This window comes from Leucoraja erinacea, chromosome 32, assembly GCF_028641065.1.
Source record: "Leucoraja erinacea ecotype New England chromosome 32, Leri_hhj_1, whole genome shotgun sequence".
NCBI lineage: Eukaryota > Metazoa > Chordata > Chondrichthyes > Rajiformes > Rajidae > Leucoraja > Leucoraja erinaceus.
In genome coordinates this window covers 21,516,161-21,537,150 of record NC_073408.1, presented here as the reverse complement: position 1 = coordinate 21,537,150, position 20,990 = coordinate 21,516,161, and the positions used below count along the sequence as shown (strand labels likewise).

Sequence of the window (20,990 nt, the reverse complement as noted above, 5' to 3'; positions counted from 1 at the left end):
ATTGGAAACTCTTTGGACCATCTTTAATCGGACTTCACTGGACCTTATATTACACTTCCTGGAAGTGGGCAATGATAACACAGCTGAGATTATAATGACGAGATTGCCAGTGAATGCAAGCAATGATCGCCACAGTGTGGGACATTTCCATATCATTCTAAGTGCAGATGGTGGCAATAGCTTGTTGTATTCTCCTGGTTGGGTGGTCCATGTGGATCTCTGGCAGATGAAGCAAGACTCTAAAGGCAAGCAGCAGGCAAGGATAAGACCCTGGTTGGAAAGCACCAGTGAAGCAGTGGTAATTCTTGATCAGGGTCCAAGTACACTTGTGGTCAAGGGTATATTTGAGCATTTCAGCATAACCCAGAGATGGAGCCAAACGAGAGAAAAACACCATGTTAGATGTAGCATCTTGGACAATTTAGGCTGAAGATCCCATTTCAATGCTTGAATGACTCGATGACTATCTCTGAACTATCTGTCTGTGTGATATGGTGCACTGTGTACTGATAATATTGCATAGGCTTTCTGAACATATGATTCAGGACAGGGAGTGTGTAGGAAGGAACTGCAAATGCTGATTTAAATCGATGATAGACACAAAAAGCTGGAGTAACTCACTGGGTCAGACAGCATCTCTGGAGAAAAGGAATAGGTGACGTTTCGGTTTGAGACCATTCTTCAGACTTCAGGACAGGCAGTTGGGGTCATGTAATGGTTAAATGACAGGATGCGTGATCCAGACACCAGAACTGACATTCCGGAGTACTCAAAATGTTTAAGAAGGAACTGCGGATGCTGGAAAATTGAAGGTAGACAAAAATGCTGGAGAAACTCAGCGGGTGCGGCAGCATCTATGGAGTCTGAAGAAGAGTCTCGTCCCAAAATGTCACCTATTTCCTTCGCTCCATAGATGCTGCCTCACCCGTTGAGTTTCTCCAGCATTTTTGTGTATTTCTGGAGTACTCAGTTCAATTCCCACTGCTGTGGCATTGGAAGTCAAAATTCTGTCATTAAACTGGAATTTAGAAAAAAAATCGATTGATCTCAGTAACGTTGATCACAGCAGCCTACCAAACTATCGTAAAGTCATATCTGATTCATGACTGGTCTTCAATGGAGGAAATCTACCGTGCTTCTACAGCCTGGCCTATGTGTGACTCCTCATGTCCTTGCCTAAAATCTCCTAACAAGTCAATCAGTTGTTATTTAGATACAGTTTAGTTTAGAGATACTGGATAGCACGCAACAAAAGCTAAGCAGGTGAATGTGAAAGACAAGTCTGAAGCCAACCATGTTCCTGCCAAACAGATAATCCATTTTGTGTTTGCTCTGAGATCCCCACCTCACAGAGATCAATCATCAGCTGAGCCAACGCTCTCATTGTGATGTCTACATGCACTGACTACAGGATGGAAACTGTTGCCCATGGTGCACTTACTACTAAGACCCTTTATGGCAGCTGCTGCCTTACAGCACTGGCAGCGCAAGAGACCCGAGTTCGATCCCAACTACGGGTGCTGCCTGTACGGAGTTTGTATGTTCTGCTCAAACTTTGTGGGTTTTCTCCGAGATCTTCGGTTTCCTCCCACAGTCCAAAGTCATACAGGTTTGTTGGTTAGTTGGCTTGGAATAATTGTAAAATGTCCCTAGTGTGTGTAGGATAGTATTAATGTGCGGGGATCGCTGGTTGGGGATTCACCAATGCAATAGTATACATGGTATCCATAATGTATGTACAGTATGTACTTCTGTGAGGATGTATGCAGTTTACAACATGTTTTTACTTACTAGCTTTTGGTTGACGGCCGTTGTATGAAATACAACTCTGTCATGTTGGACAACCTGGATTAGTCTACTTGCAGCAAACAGCATCTTGAAATAACATTTCAGTGCAAGGTGCTACAATTAATCCTCCACGTGTGTGAGCTAAGCAATTGAAATTTTACTTCGGAGTCACGCGAGTCACTACGTGAAGAAGGTCCGTGCAGCCGCACGTGTGTCATTATGTCAGACGCATTGGTGCAGGCGGCCTGTTGGGGCAGCAGCTCACCAGCCCAGTAAGTTTAAACTTCAGGTAAGCTGATTTTTTTACCTATTTTATTTCCTGCAGGAACCTCTAGTTCCAGAAGCTTCCTGCCGGAGGATTCGCGAGGCCCAACGAGGGAACCAGCTATGGGCTGTGGGGAAACCCCGGTTCTTGCCACCAAGCGCGGGTAGCTGGAGAACGTCGGGTGTCGCGAAGTTGGTCGCTGACGGGTGGTCAGTGGCTTACAGGCGCTCCGGGTGCCGGGAGGGGTTCCTCCGATAGGCACAGAAACTCTGGGGTTCCCAGGCAAGGGACCTCCAGTAGGCCGGGTGCGAGAGGGCATTTTCCCTCTGATAAGACTATTTATTCTGGGACCGCGAATAGAGCGGGAGTCGGGAGGGGGTTCCCCTCCAACAATATGAATATTTATGCTGGGGTTCCCGTGGAGGGGACCTCCAGTAGACCAGGAGTCTGGAGGGGTTTTCCCTCCAAGATAAATATTTATGCTGGTGTTCCCGTGGAGGGGACCTCCAGGAGACGGGAGTAAATATATATGCCGGGTGTTGGGTGGATTTCCCAGATATCCATATAGAGGCTGGGGTTCCCGGGTAGGGGAATCCAGTAATTATGCGGCTTGCAGACCGCAGGGGTTCCCAGGTAAGGGGTTAAACGGACCGGAAGGGTCAGTCCTGGGGCCGGTAGGGGTTTCCCTCCGGTAATATATAAGGGTGCTGGGATTCCCGTGGGAGGGGAATCTACCAGCTATGCGGTACCCAGACCGCAGAAATCCCCAAGATATGGGGTAAATCGACCCAAGTGGTCAGTCCTTGTGCCGGGAGGGTTCCTTTCCAGTAAAAATAAATAATGTGGAAGTTGGCCAGGATGGAGCCTTATTGAGAGGAGGCTCGAGATAGATACACCCTAACATCAGGAGATATGGCAGTGTTGGGCAGATGGGAAAGCCAGGGCTGCATAATGGAGATGCTGAATATATGTCAGTGCCGACCTATTGCTCTAGACCGTGTCAGCAGCGCCTTGTATAGGTTTGCTTAAATGTATGGCAGCAGCACCTGGAGAAGGGCTGCAATGATGTCTCCCTCATGGAGGAGGCGAGCTTACCGGGGCATTTTCTGATCCTGAAGGGTGGACCTGTTGGAGAGGTCATGCCAGCAGCGCCTTGTAGTAGGGCTGCTTAATGTCTCCCTTATGGAAGATAAGAATCAGTGTAATAATGGTCAGTGTAATCTGATGCCGAGGCTGAGGGTATAGCATGGAGCATACCTCAAGGAAGGGCACATGTCAGAGGTACGATTTCTGGGAGCAAGGTTGCCATTACAACACAATGCAGTGAACACCGCTATCAGGGGAGTTAGAGCCACCCGCCGAATATTCTATTCGGGTGAGACATATTCCACAGGCAAAACCTGAAGGGCAAAGCACATAGTTTAGGGGGAAAACGCTCCCCATGGCCTCATCGGCAGGAAGCGGTTCACTGAAGCTGGTAGCAGCATTAAGCTGACCAGAGTTACTCTACAACTAAGTGACCACGAACAAGTTGGTAAGATTTACAATCGGTTGGGCAACACACAAATAACTGAGGCATTGTCATCTACTCAGAGGCATTTTAACCAGGTAACTGTAAAATACTAGTATCCCAAGAAGGTTAGAATTTGGCCAGAAGAGTGTTGAGCCAGGTCTAGTGTTTTAGCCAGGTTGCCTTCGAGATAGGCTCAGAGATATGGGGAATTGTCTTTCAAGGCAAGGTCAGAATTATGGCAAGAGTTGTCATGGGACATGTGAGAATTATCAGAACCGGGCCAGAGCTGTCGTCAGGGCAGACTCGAAATGATGGCAGGTGTGGCCTGTTCATTATGAAAGAAGGGTGATCAAACTGATTTCATAGGGTTTTCCATGTACAATGATCATCAGAGATGTTTGAAGGCATTGTTATGATGAGGCAAGTTAAACAGTATGATAACAATAAATCATTCAAAGGACTACTCAGAGTTCAAAAACAATTGTGATGTATTGTCCGGATTATATTTTGATGCTGTATTTGACTAAAATCCACTCAGTTTCAAGCTAATTGAGGAATTGGTTTCTCCTATCCAGTAAATTAGGTTGTTATCAAATGGATAGTTGCCATGTGACTCTGCCCTGGGCAACAGATTACAATCAATATAAACCTGGAACAGCCTTGTGGTTATAAAGGAGTTCCTATTCATTAGACTAACTGGCAATATAATAGATGTGATGCAGCTGTGCATTTGGGAGAACTGACAGCATGCCTAATGACAAACAATAAGGGTCATGAAGGTCATTGATAATACAACTTGCTATTGCCAACTGAAGCTAAGAAAGCCAATATGATGGACAAACAGTATTCAGCATTGCTCCAGTAGTTGATCAATAAATATGTCATTATATTGCAAAAAAGATGCTTTGGCTTAAGTTGGGAACATGCGAATGTCATCTCTAGTTGGAGGTGCAGGAGGAGTTATTAACTCTTCAGTATTGGTATCAACTATCTATAGACCCTAAGTGCATTATGGGTTAAAGAGTGATTGAGTGAATATGCATAGGTGCATGTTCAACTTCATGTTGATACACTAAGATGTGGCATATGATAAGCACAAGGGTGCAATCAGGGAAAAGGTCCTGTAAAAGGTACATAATCTAATTTGCCATTGGAGTATCATTAAGTACAGATCAATGGCAACACAGAATGGGTGTTGGACCACGCAGTAGTTATGAAATTCTGATTTAATGCAACACCGAATATAGATATTGTTTTCATGCTAATTAAAGGTTGCAAAAAATGTGTGGCAAAACAGTGGCGAAAGATACATTCTCGTTACAAGCATGAGGAATGGTCTTTTATGTCTTCCTCCAATTTGCTTTATGAGTTTGGTCTTGAAATAGAGTTATCAAGAGTCGCTTTAGGTTCCAGCTGTGGAATTGGCCTATGCAGTTTGATTTCCGATTTGTCGGGAATAATAATAATGCAACATTATATGGTTATTTAAACGTAACTTGCTGGTCCAGCCTGCGGCTTGAAAGGTCAGCCGTTGCATGATAAAATCAATATATGTTGTACAGATTCTCAATAGACTGCTTGTGGCTTGGGTTTGTCATGCCTATTTTTGTATGTATTCACATTGCTGGAATGGTACCAAAAAAGCAGTACTTTGCTGCTTCAGGAGATGGGAAGCGCTCATGTTATATTTAAAATGGTACAGATTCTGAGTTATTGCAGTTCATTTAAATGGTGTTTGACAATATTGAATTATAGGATCATTAACTGTGCCAAGGGGCTTTCCATCAGACTTACTGCAGCTAACGAGGGCCAAGTTGTTGGGTTCACCTCGGATATCGAGTTAGTAAAGGATATCTGTTACACAGGTTTCCCAGGACAAGTACAATGCAGTATGGGAGATTGACATTGTGTAACACTATTTGAACCAGGGGGTTCCAGCTACATTCTTAGCTTTGATCGGACCTCATTAGGTAGTTATCCTCCTGGTGCTGGTTAGTGCAAAAGGTCACTCGCTACATTATTGTGACAGGAGAGGATGATTGCATCTGCAAATATATGCATAGTATTTCATGCTATAATTATAGGAGCCGCTGCACCCGCACCCGCACCTGGAACAACGCTGGTAGGGAAACAACGCAAGCGGTGTAGCAGGGGGCAGAAGCGGGAGAAACGCGCAGGAGCCTACGCTAGGCTAAACGCGAACCGGCAGTGCCTACAGTCATGCTGGCAAATGTCCGCTCCCTCGACAACAAGATGGACTACCTCAGAGCGTGGAGAGCCTCCCAACGAAGTGTGAAGAACTGCTGTGTCTACATCCTAACGGAGACCTGGCTGAATCAGAACATCACAGACGCTGCGATCCAGTTGGAGGGACTTATGCTACACAGAGCTGATAGAGTAGCCTCGCTAGCTGGTAAGGCAAGGGGGGGGGGGGGGCTGGCTGTGTATGTGAACAGATCATGGTGCCGGGATGCTGTGGTGATTTCCACCTACTGCTCACCCCACGTGGAGCTAATGACTGTGAAATGCCGACCCTTCTACTTACCCAGAGAACTAACAGCTGTCTTCATAACCGCTGTCTATGTACCACCGAGCGCGGACGTGAAGGAGGCTATGACAGTGCTCTATAACAACATCAGTGAGCAGCAGAGGGAACATCCAGATGCTTTCTTCATGGCAGCGGGGGACTTCAACCAGGCAAGTCTCAAATCTGTTCTGCCTAAATTCTACCAGCACGTGAACATTGCAACCAGGGGGAAGAACAAACTAGACCTGGTGTACACCAACATTAAAGATGCATATAAAGCAGCCCCCCTCCCCCATATCGGCAACTCTGACCACTTAGCGGTCATGCTCACACCTGCATATAGACCCAGGGTGAAACAGGACAGGCCAACGGTCAAAGATGTCAGAACATGGCCACAGGGAGCAACGGCAGCACTACAGGACTGTTTTGAAACCACACAGTGGGCCATCTTCAGAGAGGCAGCAACAGACGACAGTGGCATCAACCTCCAAGAATATACAGAATCCGTCATCGCATACATCAACAAATGTATTGAGGATGTAACGGTGGTAAAAACCATCAGGAGGCGTGCCAATCAGAAACCTTGGCTAACTGGGGAAGTGTGTTCCCTACTGAGAATCCGGAATGCGGCATTCAAATCTGGGGACAACGAAGCATACAAACTGGCAAGGGGTAACCTATCCCGGGGGATCAGGGAAGCGAAGAGGCTGTACGGACAAAAGCTCAATAGCCACTTCGAAAATGAAAAAGACACACACCGCTTGTGGCAGGGATTTCAGACCATCACTGACTACAAGCCTCCCCCGATGCGGATATGCCAAAGCAACCCCTCCCTACCAGATGAACTGAACGAGTTCTACGCACGGTTTGAGGTTAAAAACAGCACCCAGACACGTGCACCACTGCCATCTCCCAGTGACCAGTCGCTCAGGCTGTCCGCAGCCAGATTTAAAAAGGCCTTCGCCAGCGTCAATCCACGCAAAGCTGCAGGGCCGGACAACATTCCTGGATGCGTTCTAAGAGACTGTGCCGAGCAACTGAAGGATGTCTTCACAGACATTTTTAACATCTCACTCAGCCAGGCAGTAGTGCCGAATTGTCTTAAGAGTGCCACCATCGTCCCTGTACCGAAGAAACCAAACCCAGCCTGCCATAACGACTTTCGACCAGTGGCCCTAACACCCATTGTAATGAAGTGTTTTGAGCGACTAGTTATGCAGCACATCAAAAACAGTCTACCTGCCGACCTAGACCCACTGCAGTTCGCCTACAGAGCCAACCGATCCACAGAGGACGCAGTCTCAACAACACTGAACCTCGTGTTGTCACATCTCGATTGGAAAAACACCTATGCCAGGATCCTCTTCATAGACTTCAGCTCCGCTTTCAACACAATCATCCCGCAGCAGCTGGTGGAGAAGTTGGAGCTGTTGGGGGTTGATGCTGGCACATGTAGCTGGGTCCTGAACTTCCTGTCGCAGCGGCAGCAGACAGTCAGGGTGGGCAGTAGGACATCAAAAACCATAGCCGTGAGCACTGGCTCACCCCAAGGCTGTGTCCTAAGCCCCCTTCTGTTTAGTCTGCTGACACACGACTGTACTGCCAGACTCAATAACAACTTCATCAGCAAGTTCGCTGATGACACAACAGTAGTGGGTCTCATCAGTGACAACGATGAATCGGCGTACAGGATGGAGGTGGAGCTGCTCACAGGTTGGTGCAAATCCCACAACCTCATTCTTAACGTGGGAAAAACTAAGGAGATGGTGGTTGACTTCAGGAGGGCGGGGAAACAACACCATACACCTCTGCACATCGACGGAGCTGATGTGGAAAGGGTCAGCAGCATGAAGTTCTTAGGACTACACCTGTCTGATGACCTGACGTCCACGGCCAACACCACAGCTCTGGTCAAGAGAGCCCAGCAGCGACTTCACCCCCTCCGAAGACTACGGAAAGCAGGCCTCCCCACCACACACCTACGGACTTTTTACAGGGGGACTGTTGAGAGCACACTGACATACAGCATCACTTCCTGGTTCGGGAGCTGCAAGGCGTACGAACGGCACCAACTGGACAGGATAGTGAAGACCGCAAGCAGGATTATTGGTGCTCCACTCCCCTTCCTGCTGGACATATACAAGAAGAGATGCATCAACAGAGCCATCTCCATCATCAAAGACCCTTACCACCCATCGCATGACTTTTTCACCATCCTCCCATCTGGGAAGAGGTACAGGAGCATCAGCTGCAAAACCAGCAGGATGCTCCTCAGCTTCTTCCCACAGGCTATAAGACTGTTAAATGAACTTTCCCCCCTGCCAAGTATCGCGCACAAACACCCCGCTGCCGGTCGGAACGGCTGTTGAATGTTATTGAATGTTATTAGAGGGTTAAATTGTTCATAACATGTATTTTAACTTTAATTGCTATTTATTTTGTAACGAAAACTGAACGGACACTGGTTGAGAAACGTTTTTTTGTTTCCTCTGAGTATGCGAATACTCAGGAAATGACAATAAAGATTTACAATTACAATTACAATTACAATTAATTTAAGCAGAGCAGTAGGGGTGTCAGGTCTCAAAATAGCTCAAGACATACCCAGGGATTTCTCGTTATGTGGGGACACATATATACAATATGTCAAGGTCACCAAGAGTCTTTGAGACTCTGAGCTAACTATGATTGTTAATTACAAAAGACGTTATAAGAACCTATCTGCTCAGATCTTGTCAGGTGTTAAAACGGAGTTGAGGTATGCAGGAGTAGATGCTGATCTGGATCTCGCTCCACCAGGGCTGCTATAACAGCAGCAGCAAGGGTTAATTACATTCCGCTGGACCACATCATAATGGCTGTAGTGTGGTCAAATGAAAAATATTTCAAACTTGTTATAATAACCCGTTGCTAGACCAGAGGTATTCTCAATTTATTTTATGTTCTGTTATAGGTTCCATCCGGATGAGAGATGTGACTATTGTTATTGCTTATTTAACAGCATCAGCATGTTTAAATCTATGTCATGACTGTATGCATTATGAATGTTTTCCCTCATTTTGTCAATGAGGCAGTTGTGGTTATGTAGACTTGTTTCTCACTGCATGAAATCACAGAGCTTTGAAATCTTCACGTAGTCACTCACGTGACTCCGAAGTAAAATAGTGAGATTAAACGAGAACTTACCAGTTTGAGGTTTGATCTTTATTTTATGAGGAGTTGCAATGAGGGAATACGTGCCCTACGCTCCCAACCCCCGTTAAGCTCATCTGGTAGTTCTAGTCTTCTTTCATCTTACTATCATACTTCAGTCACTATTATTATTATCTGTGATTTCACACCGCTGCTTTGAAGATTGACGCACGTGCGGCTGAACGGGCCTTCTTCACGTATTCCCTCATCGTAACTCCTCATAAAATATAGATCAAACTTCAAACTGGTAAATTCTCATTTAATCTCACTATTCTGGAGCATTATATAAAATGTGAGTTGTTGATTTAATACAAACAATGAATGATAGCACCTGCGGATCTGTTGACAGAAATAGCGACCAACGCTATCTACCCAGTAATTCGTCTATTTATAAAGAATTTAAATCCTCTGCTTGTTCCTTTTAGTGCAAATAATTTACACGGATCAGCCTTTTTTGTGGCAAGGGAACACCTTGAGTACATTATTTAAGTATATTCTTACTTGATGTCCCATTGACCAAAGGACATAGGTTTAAGGTGAGGGGGGAAAGATTTAATAACCATTGAGGGGTGTTTTGTTTTTTTTACACAAAGGGTGGTGGGTGTATGGAAGGACCTGCTGGAGGAGGTTGTTGAGGCTGGGACTATCGCAGCATTTAAGAAACATTTAGACAGGTACACTGATTGGATAGTGTCATGGTAACGGACGTTGTGTTTAAATGTATCACGTCCTACGAAAAGTCAGAGGACACATGTGACCGGGATGTAAAGGAATAGGGACGAATAAAACAACACGCTGTGTGTTCAGTGACCTTGTAGTACAAGACGAGGATCTGACAAATAGGTTTAGAGGGATATGGGGTAAATGCAAGCAGGTGGGACTAGTGCACAGTAGTTTAACTTAGTTTAGAGATGCAGCGGGGAAACAGGCCCTTCAGCCCACCAAGTCCATGCCTACCAGCGATCCCCCCACATTAATCCTACGCAAAGCACGCAAAGCTGCAGGGCCGGACAACATTCCTGGATGCGTTTTAAGAGACTGTGCCGAGCAACTGAAAGATGTCTTCACAGACATTTTTAACATCTCACTTAGCCAGGCAGTAGTGCCCAACTGTCTAAAGAGTGCCACCATCATCCCTGTCCTGAAGAAACCAAACCCAGCCTGCCATAATGACTTTCGACCATAGTAATGAAGTGTTTTGAGCGACTGGATATGCAGCGTATCAAAAATAGTCTACCTGCCGACCTAGACCCACTGCAGTTCGCCTACAGAGCCAACCGATCCACAGAGGATGCAGTCTCAACAACACTGAACCTCGTACTGTCACACCTTGATCGGAAAAATACTTATGCCAGGATCCTCTTCATAGACTTCAGCTCTGCTTTTAACACAATCATTCCGCAGCAGCTGGTGGAGAAGTTGGAGCTATTGGGGGTTGATGCTGGCACATGTAACTAGGTCCTGAACTTTCTATCGCAACGGCAGCAGACAGTCAGGGTGGGCAGTAGGACATCAAAAACCATAGCCGTGAGCACTGGCTCGCCCCAAGGCTGTGTCCTAAGCCCCCTGCTGTTTAGTCTGCTTACACACGACTGTACTGCTAGACTCAACAACAACTTCATCAACAAGTTCGCTGATGACACAACAGTGGTGGGTCTCATCAGTGACAATGAAGAGTCAGCGTACAGGAAGGAGGTGGAGCTGCTCACAGGTTGGTGCAAATCCCACAACCTCATTCTCAATGTGGGAAAAACTAAGGAGATGGTGGTTGACTTCAGGAGGGCGGGAAAACAACACCATGCACCTCTGCACATCGATGGAGCTGATGTGGAAAGGGTCAGCAGCGTGAAGTTCCTAGGACTCCACCTGTCAGATGACCTGACGTCCACGACCAACACCACAGCACTGGCCCAGCAGCGACTACACCCTCTCAAAAGACTACGGAAAGCAGGTCTCCCCACCACACATACAAACTTTTTATAGGGGGACAATCGAGAGCACATTAACCTACGGCATCACTTCCTGGTTCGGGAGCTGCAAGGCGTACGAAAGGCAGCAACTAGACAGGATTGTGAAGACCGCCAGCAGGATTATTGGTGCTCCACTCCCTTTCCTGCTGGACATATACAGGAAGAGATGTATCAGCAGAGCCATCTCCATCATCAAAGACCCCTACCACCCATCGCATCACATATTCTCCATCCTGCCATCTGGGAAGAGGTACAGGAGCATTAGCTGCAAAACCAGCAGGATGCTCCTCAGCTTCTTCCCGCAGGCTATAAGACTGATAAATGGACTTTCCCCCTGCCAAAGTATCGCGCACCAACCACCAACCTGGACACACTGCAGCAGAGCCACTGTCATGCCGCTGCCGATCGGAACACCTGTTGATGTTTAGTAGAGAGTAGAGTGTTTAATTTGTTCATGATATGTATTTTTATTTCTATTTATTTTTTACTGCACACTGAATGGACACTGGTTGAGCAACGTTTTTCTGTTTCCTCTGGGTATGTGAGTACTCAGGAAAATGACAATAAAGATATGCCATACTATACTATACACTCTAGGGACAATTTACGACTTTGACCACACCAATTAACCATGAAAACCTGTACATCTTAGGGGTGTGGGAGGAATCCGGAGATCCCGGGAAAAACCCACGAGAAGAATGTACAAACTCCATACAGATAGCACATGTAGTCAGGATCGAAACCAGGTCTCTGGCACTGTAGGCAGTAACTCTACCGCTGCACCAGTATGCCGCCCCAATATTTAGTGGAGATGGGACATGTCGGTCGGTGTGGGCAAGTTGGACCGAAGGGTCCGTTTCCACGCTGTATGACTCTCTCTCTCTCTCTCTCTCTCTCTCTCTCTCTCTATGACATTCACCATTTCATTTTTCATTAGCAAGTTACTTATCCAAGGTAACCTCAGCTTAGGTTATGGGACGAGTGCCTAAAAATGTAGAGAAGAGAAGAAAAACCAACAGAAGGAAAAAGACTTTGTGTTTAAAAAGGAACTGCAGATATGCTGGAAAATCGAAGGTACACAAAAAAGCTGGAGAAGCTCAACGGGTGCAGCAGCATCTATGGAGCGAAGGAAATAGGCAACATTTCGGGCCGAAACCCTTCTTCAGACGGAAAAAGACCTTCACTGGATCCCACTTCATCCTCACTGATGGGGATAATCCTCACATTTAACTTTTGGCAACAAGTTTATTTTTCCCAGAAGTTACATCAGCGACACTTGGACATGACAAGGCCTTGTAAGGCACTTCCTGATGCCATTGTTTATTGAACATGTTTGCATAGTGTTAGAAACCTTCATACATGCTGTTGCATCAACAGTACACAGTTCTCTTCACATAAAGATACATGTGTGTCGTAACAACCATCTGTCTAAGCCCTCGCAATAGTTCATGGCAGTAAGTCTTAAATCAGAAGTGGCCCTTGTATACGTGTTTTGGTTTAATACAATATGCTGCAAGGGATTATTTGCAAAGGTACATAATTATCATTAAAAACTAATTGCATATATAGTAGGTGGTGCCCCATTTTAATGGGAAAATAGTGTCAGTGATTATTTAAAATGCTACATAAAGAGTTCAAAAGCACTAAGGATTAAGGAATACATTGCTTCCAGCTATTTACAAGTTATAGAAAATAGCTATATCAGTGCTTCTGTCATTAGCAACACTTTGTAAGAATAAAGTCTTCTCAACAATTTCTCTCCTATGTGTCCCTTTACTCAGTAAAAAGGCAGAGCCCATATGTACAGATAAGATCTACAGGCTACACAATGACTATATTTCGTCAAAATGAACTTGATAGCAAAACTGCATCCGTGACCCGAGGTCAACTCGTGTAATACTGTAAAATAAAGGAATCATTATCATCTGCATAACTTATACAGTAACTTGCTTTATACGAGGATGCATGGTTGATCCAACACTGAACTCTTACAAACGCACAGCGTTCGTGTATCCTGCGTAATCTAATTAGCTCTTGGATTCCCAAGGACAAGACACAGCTCATTGTAGCAATTTTCCTCACGTCTCAGCATTGTCCTGCGTGTCTGAGACGCCCACACATGCAACACTTACAGTTCATTCCACTGAGGGTGTGTCTCCTTTCAAAAGAGGTCCTCACTAGAACAAAGCTTCATCGGCGAAATAGAGCGCTGTGGAATATCCAGGTCCGACAGCCCTGTATCTGGCAACGATGTGCATCTGAACATCCAACTAGGAATAGGTTGGCAGATCCATAGTTATTGAAGACTGCAGTTACATTGTAGGTCTGGTTAATAATCCAGATTTGCTAGTTGATTGAAGAAACAACATCTTTGATCGCCAAGGTCAACAATTCGTTCAAAGCCCTTAATTGGTGCAAATGTAGAAAGCATCTTGGAGGGTGATATATTTATTGGCCAGGGTGGATTTTATACTCACAAATGTGTAAAGGTTTAAAAATGTTATCGATGTTGACATCCAGGCAGCAAATTAACAACTGGTGATTATTTTTTTTGAGATGGCAAAAAGCCCATTGCTGGCTGGTGATGCAGGAGTAGATACAAATCCAATTTAGTAGCAGGCCTAGCATTCATTCAAGTTCCACAGCCAAGAAAAAGTTCCTGAGTGCCCAGGGTTCAAACATTGGGCATGGATCTACATAGGTTGGCAAGCAGAAAGAACAAGAGTCGTCGTTAGTAATAGTTGCCCAGATGGGAGGGAACGTGTGTGTTGGGATGACGGGGCACATTGGGATTGGGATAAATGCCCGCTGTGGGAGAACTCCAGTAGGGTGAGGTTGCTCCAAAGAAGCTGGAGGAGGTGACTGGCATAGAGGAGGGATGAGGAGACACAAAGTTCATCTTCTGCTGGTGTGCATGGTAGGAGGGCACGTAAGTCAGGTCTGAGGGATACTTGTACATGGAGGACTCAGTCGGGTGGGGTTGGAGAGCCTGTGCAATGCCATGAAAGTCAAACTTATAGGCGTAGCGTTTGCCGTGAACTTTGGTCATAATGTTTTTGTCGTAGTAGTAACGCAGTGCTCTGCTCAACTTGTCGTAGTTCATGTTGGGTTTACTTTTCCTCTCTCCCCATCGTCGGGCCACTTCGTCCGGGTCCGTCATCTTAAATTCACCATTGGTTCCTTCCCAGGTGATACAACTGGCATTCGAACTGTCAGACAGCAACTCCAGCAGGAACTGCCAAAGCTGTATCTGCCCACTTCCTGCATAAAAAGAAAGTATGCATTGCCGTTAAATTCATCAATGTCACGTGTACCGAACGAGGTACAGTGAAAAGCTTTGCTTTGCATGCTATCCAAACAGATCAGATGTACCAAACATAGTCACAGTCATGTCAAACTCAAGTACAATAGATAGAGCAAAGGGGAAGATAGAGACTGCAGGATGCAGTTCTCAGCATTGTAGCGCACCAGTTCCATAGACATTAATGACGTGACTTCAATCACACACAATATTATATGTCTGCCGCGAGGAAGAGACCATGTTGCACGTGTACATGGAGTGTGAGAAGTTGCAGCCCCTGTACGAGTATCTGAAGGGGCTGCTCCTCATGTTTTCGTTACATTTTAGTCCCACGATTTTGATATTTGGGCAAAAGGCAGGGAGTGGGGAGGGCCGATTGGGAGGGTGGGATCTCTCTGTTGGTTTGCTCCTGGGCCTGGCCAAGATAGCCATCCATGGGTCCAGGCAGTGGGTAGTCCATGATCACACCAGAGTCGGCTGCCTGCCCCTCTTCCGGGCCTCCTTGTGTGTCCCTAGAGAGGGACCACGCTGTTTCCACAGGGACTAGAGGCCTTCCATGAACGCTGGTCGCCGGGGGGGGGAGGGGTCGAGTGTATTAGAGATAAAGATTGCACTATTTTATTATATGTGTATTATATTATACATATTGTATTATATTTACATACTATTGTGTGTAACATGCAATTGCTGAATAAAGTTTTCAAGAGAGTTAGGTTTAACTCTTCGGGCTAAAGGAATCAGGGTATATGGGGAAAAAGCAGGAACGGGATACTGATTTTGGATGATCAGCCATGATCATATTGAATGGCAGTGCCAGCTCAAAGGGCCCAATTGTCTACTCCTGCACCTATTTTCTATGTTTCTAAGTCCTTGCTAAGAAGTTAAAAAAAATAGTTTAACAACAAATTCTTTAACAAACAAAAAAATCTCTATTTCTATAATGCACAAGGAAATTTGAAAATAAGGTAATAGGGTTGAAAGTATGGCAATGCAAGGGAATTTGTAGTTAATGCCATTCCTGTGTGACTTTAGGTCCTGGTGGTACTCCTCAGGCATTCAGGATTATTTGAGGTATATGTTGCAGTGATGCACTTTGGAGCATAGTGTACAGTGTATACAGGGAATGGGTATTTAGGAAAGATCAGGTGCTTGTCAACCGGGTTGCTGGGAGATCATAAGATGATAGAGCAAAATTAGGCCATTCAGCCCATCAAGTCAGCTATGCCATTTGATCAAGGCTGATCTATTTTTCCTCTCAACCCCATTTTCCTGCCTTCTACCTGTAACCTTTACTAACCAAGAACCTATAAATCCCCGCTTTAAAAATAACCAATGACTTGATCTCCACCACCATTTGTTACAATGAATTCCATAAATTCACCATTCTCCGGCAAAAAGATATTCCTCCATTCTGAAGGTATGTCCTTTTATTCTGAGCTGTGCCCTCTGGTTCCAGACTCTCCCACTACCAGAAAGACCCTCTCCACATGCACGCTATCTGAGTCTTTAATGATGCAGTAGTTTTCAATGAGAACCCCCTCATCCTTCTAAACTACAGCGAGTACAGACCCAGAGCCATCAAACGGCCCACATTCATTAACCCAATCAATCCTGGGATCATTCTCTGGACCCTCTCCAAACCCAGCACATCCTTCCGCAGATATGTGGCCTCTGATAGATAGAGACAGATAAGGAGAGAGAAAAGGCCATATGGGGAGGAGGAGGGTATTCACTAAAAACTAAATAAAATGGTGACTATTCCTTTGCCTCCACAGCCATTGTTCAACCCGTTGGGTTCCTCTAGGAGTTTGTATTTTGCTCCAGCTTCCACCTTTACACTCTTTTGTTTCTCTATTAAATCTTAGTTTTAATAACAGAGTATGCAGTGTTATCATCAGCAGTTTTAACCATCTCCTCAATATCTCGGCGACACGGTGGCTCAGCCGTAGTGTTGCCAACTTACAGCGCCAGGAACCCAGGTTCGATCCTGACTGCGGGTACTGTCTGTACAGAGTTTGTACATTCTCCCCTTGACCTGCTCCGGTTTTCTCCGGGTGCTCCGGTTTCCTCCCACACTCCAAAGACGTACAGGTTTGTAGGTTAATTTGCTTTGGTAAAAATTGTAAATAGTCCCTAATGCGTGTAGGATAGTGTTAGTGTGAGGCGATCGCTGTTCGGCACGGACTCAGAGGGTTGAAGGGTGTTATATCTCAGTCTAAACTAATCTAAACTAAACTCGGATATCGAATGGTAAAGGAAACCGAAACACCCAACAACCTTTCACAATGCAAAAGAAAGAGCACTGACTGACTGTGATAAATGGTAGCAAAGTTAAATGTAAAACCATATCGCACCATACTAAAATGTTGTACCAAAAGATAACTACTCCAGACTGGAATACTTGGCCAGAGGAAATTAAATGAACAGTAAAAAATTCCCACAAAATGCACGATTGTATCAAACCAAATAGTGTAGCACAATATTTTAAATAGAACTCCAACAAAACAAAAGTGCCACACTGCATTTTTGTGAAATATTGCACCACCTTTTAATAGATTGAGATTTAGATCATAAGATCATAATATCATAAGTGATAGGTGTAGAATTAGGCCATTCAGCCCATCAAGTCTACTCCGCCATTCAATCATTGCCGATCTATCTCTCCCTCCTCCCAACCCCTTTCTCCTGCCTTCTCCCCATAACCTCTGACACTGACACCCATATTAATCAAGATTCTATCTATCTCTGCCTTAAAAATATCCACTGACTTGGCCTCCACAGCAATTCACCACCCTCTGACTAAAGAAATTCCTCCTCATCTCCTTCCTAAAAGAACATCCTTTAATTCTATAACCTCTAGTCCTAGACTCACACACTAGTGGAAATATCTTCTGCACATCCACTCTATCCAAGCCTTTCGCTATTCTGTTCTATTCTAATTGAAATCAGTCTGAAGAAGGGTCTCGGCCCAAAACGTCACCTATTCCTTTTCGACAGAGATGCTGCCTGACCAGTTGAGTTGCTCCAGCATTTTGTGTCTATCTTGAGAATTAAAATGTTGTACCACCTCTGATAAATTCTCATTAAAATATTTTCAATAAGCTGACAATGTTATTTCACCATGTGTTTGATTGAACCGAGATAACATAAATCAAAAAAATATTCCACACCAAAAGATGGTAGCAAATCGTGATGAACAGCTCTGCAGTAAAATATTAACATAATGCAGAAAATGCTAAAGGTATTCAGGAAGGCTGGGCAAATTTGTTTTCGACTGCATGTCAAAAAATATTAACACTGGGAGCATCTCTAAAAGCACACCTTTGAGCTAAAATTCTGCAGCAGCAGACCCTTGCCTCTTGTAAACCAATAAAACCATCAACTGGATCGGGAGAAAAGAATCTACATCTACAAACATGCTGGAAAAAAGCTTTGACAACTGATCCACCGCTGATTCGCTCAGCTAGCTGTCGAAAAATCTTCAACATTTCTAATGTCCAATTATTTTCACAATTAATTCAATTTAAAAAATCAACAATGCCTTGAAATATCTTAAAACGGAACCAAAACAGATTTTCTGAAAAGTTTTGACAATAATTAAACAATTTAAAATATCTGCAATAATTAAATTATATAAAAGTAAAAGCACAAATACTTACCTTAATCTCCACAGATATTAGACATTGCTTTAGAGATACAATATGGAAACAGGCCCTTTGTCCCACCGAGTCTGCACCAACCAGCAATCACCCCATATACTAGCAGTACCCTACACACTAGGGACAATTTACAATTTACAGAAGCCAATTAACCTAGGAGAAAACCCATGCAGTTCACAGGGAGAACAGACAAACAAAGTACAGACAGCACCCGTAGTCAGGATCGAACCCGGGTCTCCAGCACTGCACGGCAGCAACTACCGCTGTGCCACTATGTTGCACTATTGTCTTCCCTTGATTATCTTCCTCATTAGTGAGGAGGACTCCCTGTACCAGGTTATTTCCATATTTATATGTGTATATATAGGACGAGTAAGGATCTGAAGAAGGGTCTCAACCCGAAACGTCACCCATTCCTTCTCCCTAGAGATGCCACCTGCCCCGCTGAGTTACTACAGCATTTTTTGTGTATATATATATATATATATAGTATAATATCAATCTAAATATATATAAATAATGAAATTGCTATAACTTGAAACTTTGGCTGAATATCAAGAATAATCTTGGAAACACCAACAAATATTAAACAGTAACTTAATTCCGTGGAAAAACAGCACAAAGTTCCTGAACGGGTTGACATTTATGTAATTTACACGGGGAAAGATTTCAAGTTTCATACAAGCATCCTCTTTAACCTAATATTTATCCCACACAGGAAATATTATTCAACTGAAATGCGTATTGATGGAATGGTGCAGCCTGTAAGCAGGCCCTTCGGCCCACCACGCACATGCCGACCCATTTACACTAGTTCTATGTTGCAAGGGATGGATGGAAAAGAGGAGAGGAGGGTGGATGGGGGAGTGAGTAGAACGAGGAGAGGGGGAGAGTTTTACAAGAGACTATGGGCGGCACGGTTGCGCAGTGGTAGAGTTGCTGCCTAACAGCGCCAGAGACCTGGGTCGATCCTGACTACGGGTGCTGGCTGTACGGAGTTTGTACATTCTCCCCGTGACAGGCTCTTCTCCAAGAGCTTCGGTTTCCTCCCACACTCCAAAGACAAGCTGGTTTGTAGGTTAATTGGCTTGGTATTAATGTAAAATTGTTCCTAGTGTGTGTAGGGTAGTGTTCATGTGCGGGGATCGCTGGTCAGCACGGACTCGGTGGGACGAAGGGCCTGTTCTTCGCTCAAAACTATTCTAAACTAAACCAATGTCTCACACAAAAATAACCTACTAATCATAGAGAATTTATGGCACTGAAGGAAGTTATTTGGCTGATTTTAGTTTAGATTTTAGTTTAGTTTAGAGATGGAAACAGGCCGTTCGGCCCATCGAGTCCGTGCCAACCAGCGATACCTGCACATTAACACTATCCTACACCCAATCGGGATAATTTTTATATTTACCAAGCCAATTAACCTACAAATCTGTACGACTTTGGAGTGTGGGAGGAAACCGAATATCTCGGAGAAAACCCACGCAGGTCACGGGGAGAGGCCTCCTTCATTGTCAGAGTGGGGCCAAATACAAATTGGAGGAACAGCATCTCATATTTCACTTGAGCAGCTTACAACACAGTGGTATGAATATTGATTTCAAGTAACCCTTGCATCCCCCCTCTCTCTATCTCTCCCCCACCCAAGTCGTACCAGCTTGGTAAGGCTCATTGTCTTGTTAAGTCCGATTGCAACTCGTTTTCACATAACTTACAGCTAAAAATACCCTGTTTCCTTTAACATAGTTTTTTGCATATCTTTCATTCTTTGTTCTATATCTCTCTACATTACCGATTTAAACCAGCTTCTGTAGTTCATTCCTACATCTATCCATCCATCTATCCATCCATCTATCCATCCATCCGTCCAACCATCCATCCATCCATCCATCCATCCATCCATCCATCTATCTATCTATCTATCCATCCATCCATCTATCTATTATTGAATTTGCTAATGGACATGTTTTTGTGTGCTACAATTAATCCAGATATCCAAAATACATTATGCAATGTCAAGAGCTTGTTAACGAAGATATTCTCATCTGCTTGAGACTAAAATACTGGCCAAAGTTGGAAAACCTGAACAAATTAAATAGTTTCCTAAAATGGAAATAAAACATATTGTGGGTGTGGATAAGTGGAAGATGGGATACTTTAGCATTTGTTGGAGTGAATTATTTGTCAGTAGTTTCCTTTATCTAGGAGATACTGGTAGCATGGGGGGTGAGAGCAGGTATTGAGGGGGGTAGTTCTGGGACATCAGAACTAACTGTTGAGTCTTCCTGTGGTGTCGTGGGCCTAACCCAATGAAAAACCAGTGAAGGGAAGTGCCCACTTGATAACCCCAATGATACACTTGCATCTACACTATCAGTTTGTTTTAATGTGCTTGTTAACATGTAGGTAACTGCTTATTGCACACGGAGTTATAGGCATATTGTCCTTAGCATAAGTTTGTAGAATCAGTTTAGATAGTACTTTGGCTTTGAGCTTTGGTTTTCATTCTTGAGTGCTTAGCCTGGTGTTGTAACACGTACTTGGTGTTTTAATAGTAATTTGTGCCACCCAATGATCAATGGAATCACAAAAGCATACTGCGCCTCCCTGCAATGAACTGGACTTTCAAATATGACTTCATCCTGTGAAGTAAAATTCTGGGCAGCGCAGTAATAAACCAGACCACAATAAATCACTGCCAACTCTGTAATGAACTGCACAGTAAAATAACCTACCACCTAGTGGAATGTACCACCCAATAATCAACTGGACCTC

The 20,990-nt window shown here is 44.4% G+C and overlaps 1 protein-coding gene across 6 annotated transcripts in view; it reads right to left on the bottom strand.

Moving 5' to 3' along the window:
• Positions 1 to 12,545: 12,545 nt before the first annotated feature.
• Positions 12,546 to 20,990, bottom strand: part of fli1 (Fli-1 proto-oncogene, ETS transcription factor) — a 71,529-nt gene continuing 63,084 nt past the window's right edge. For all 6 annotated transcript variants that reach the window (XM_055660886.1, XM_055660887.1, XM_055660885.1 and 3 more), the window contains one exon: positions 12,546 to 14,516. In XM_055660886.1, coding sequence (XP_055516861.1) covers positions 13,987 to 14,516 — 530 coding nt within the window. In that variant the 3' untranslated portion in view covers positions 12,546 to 13,986. The remainder of the gene's footprint in view (positions 14,517 to 20,990) is intronic.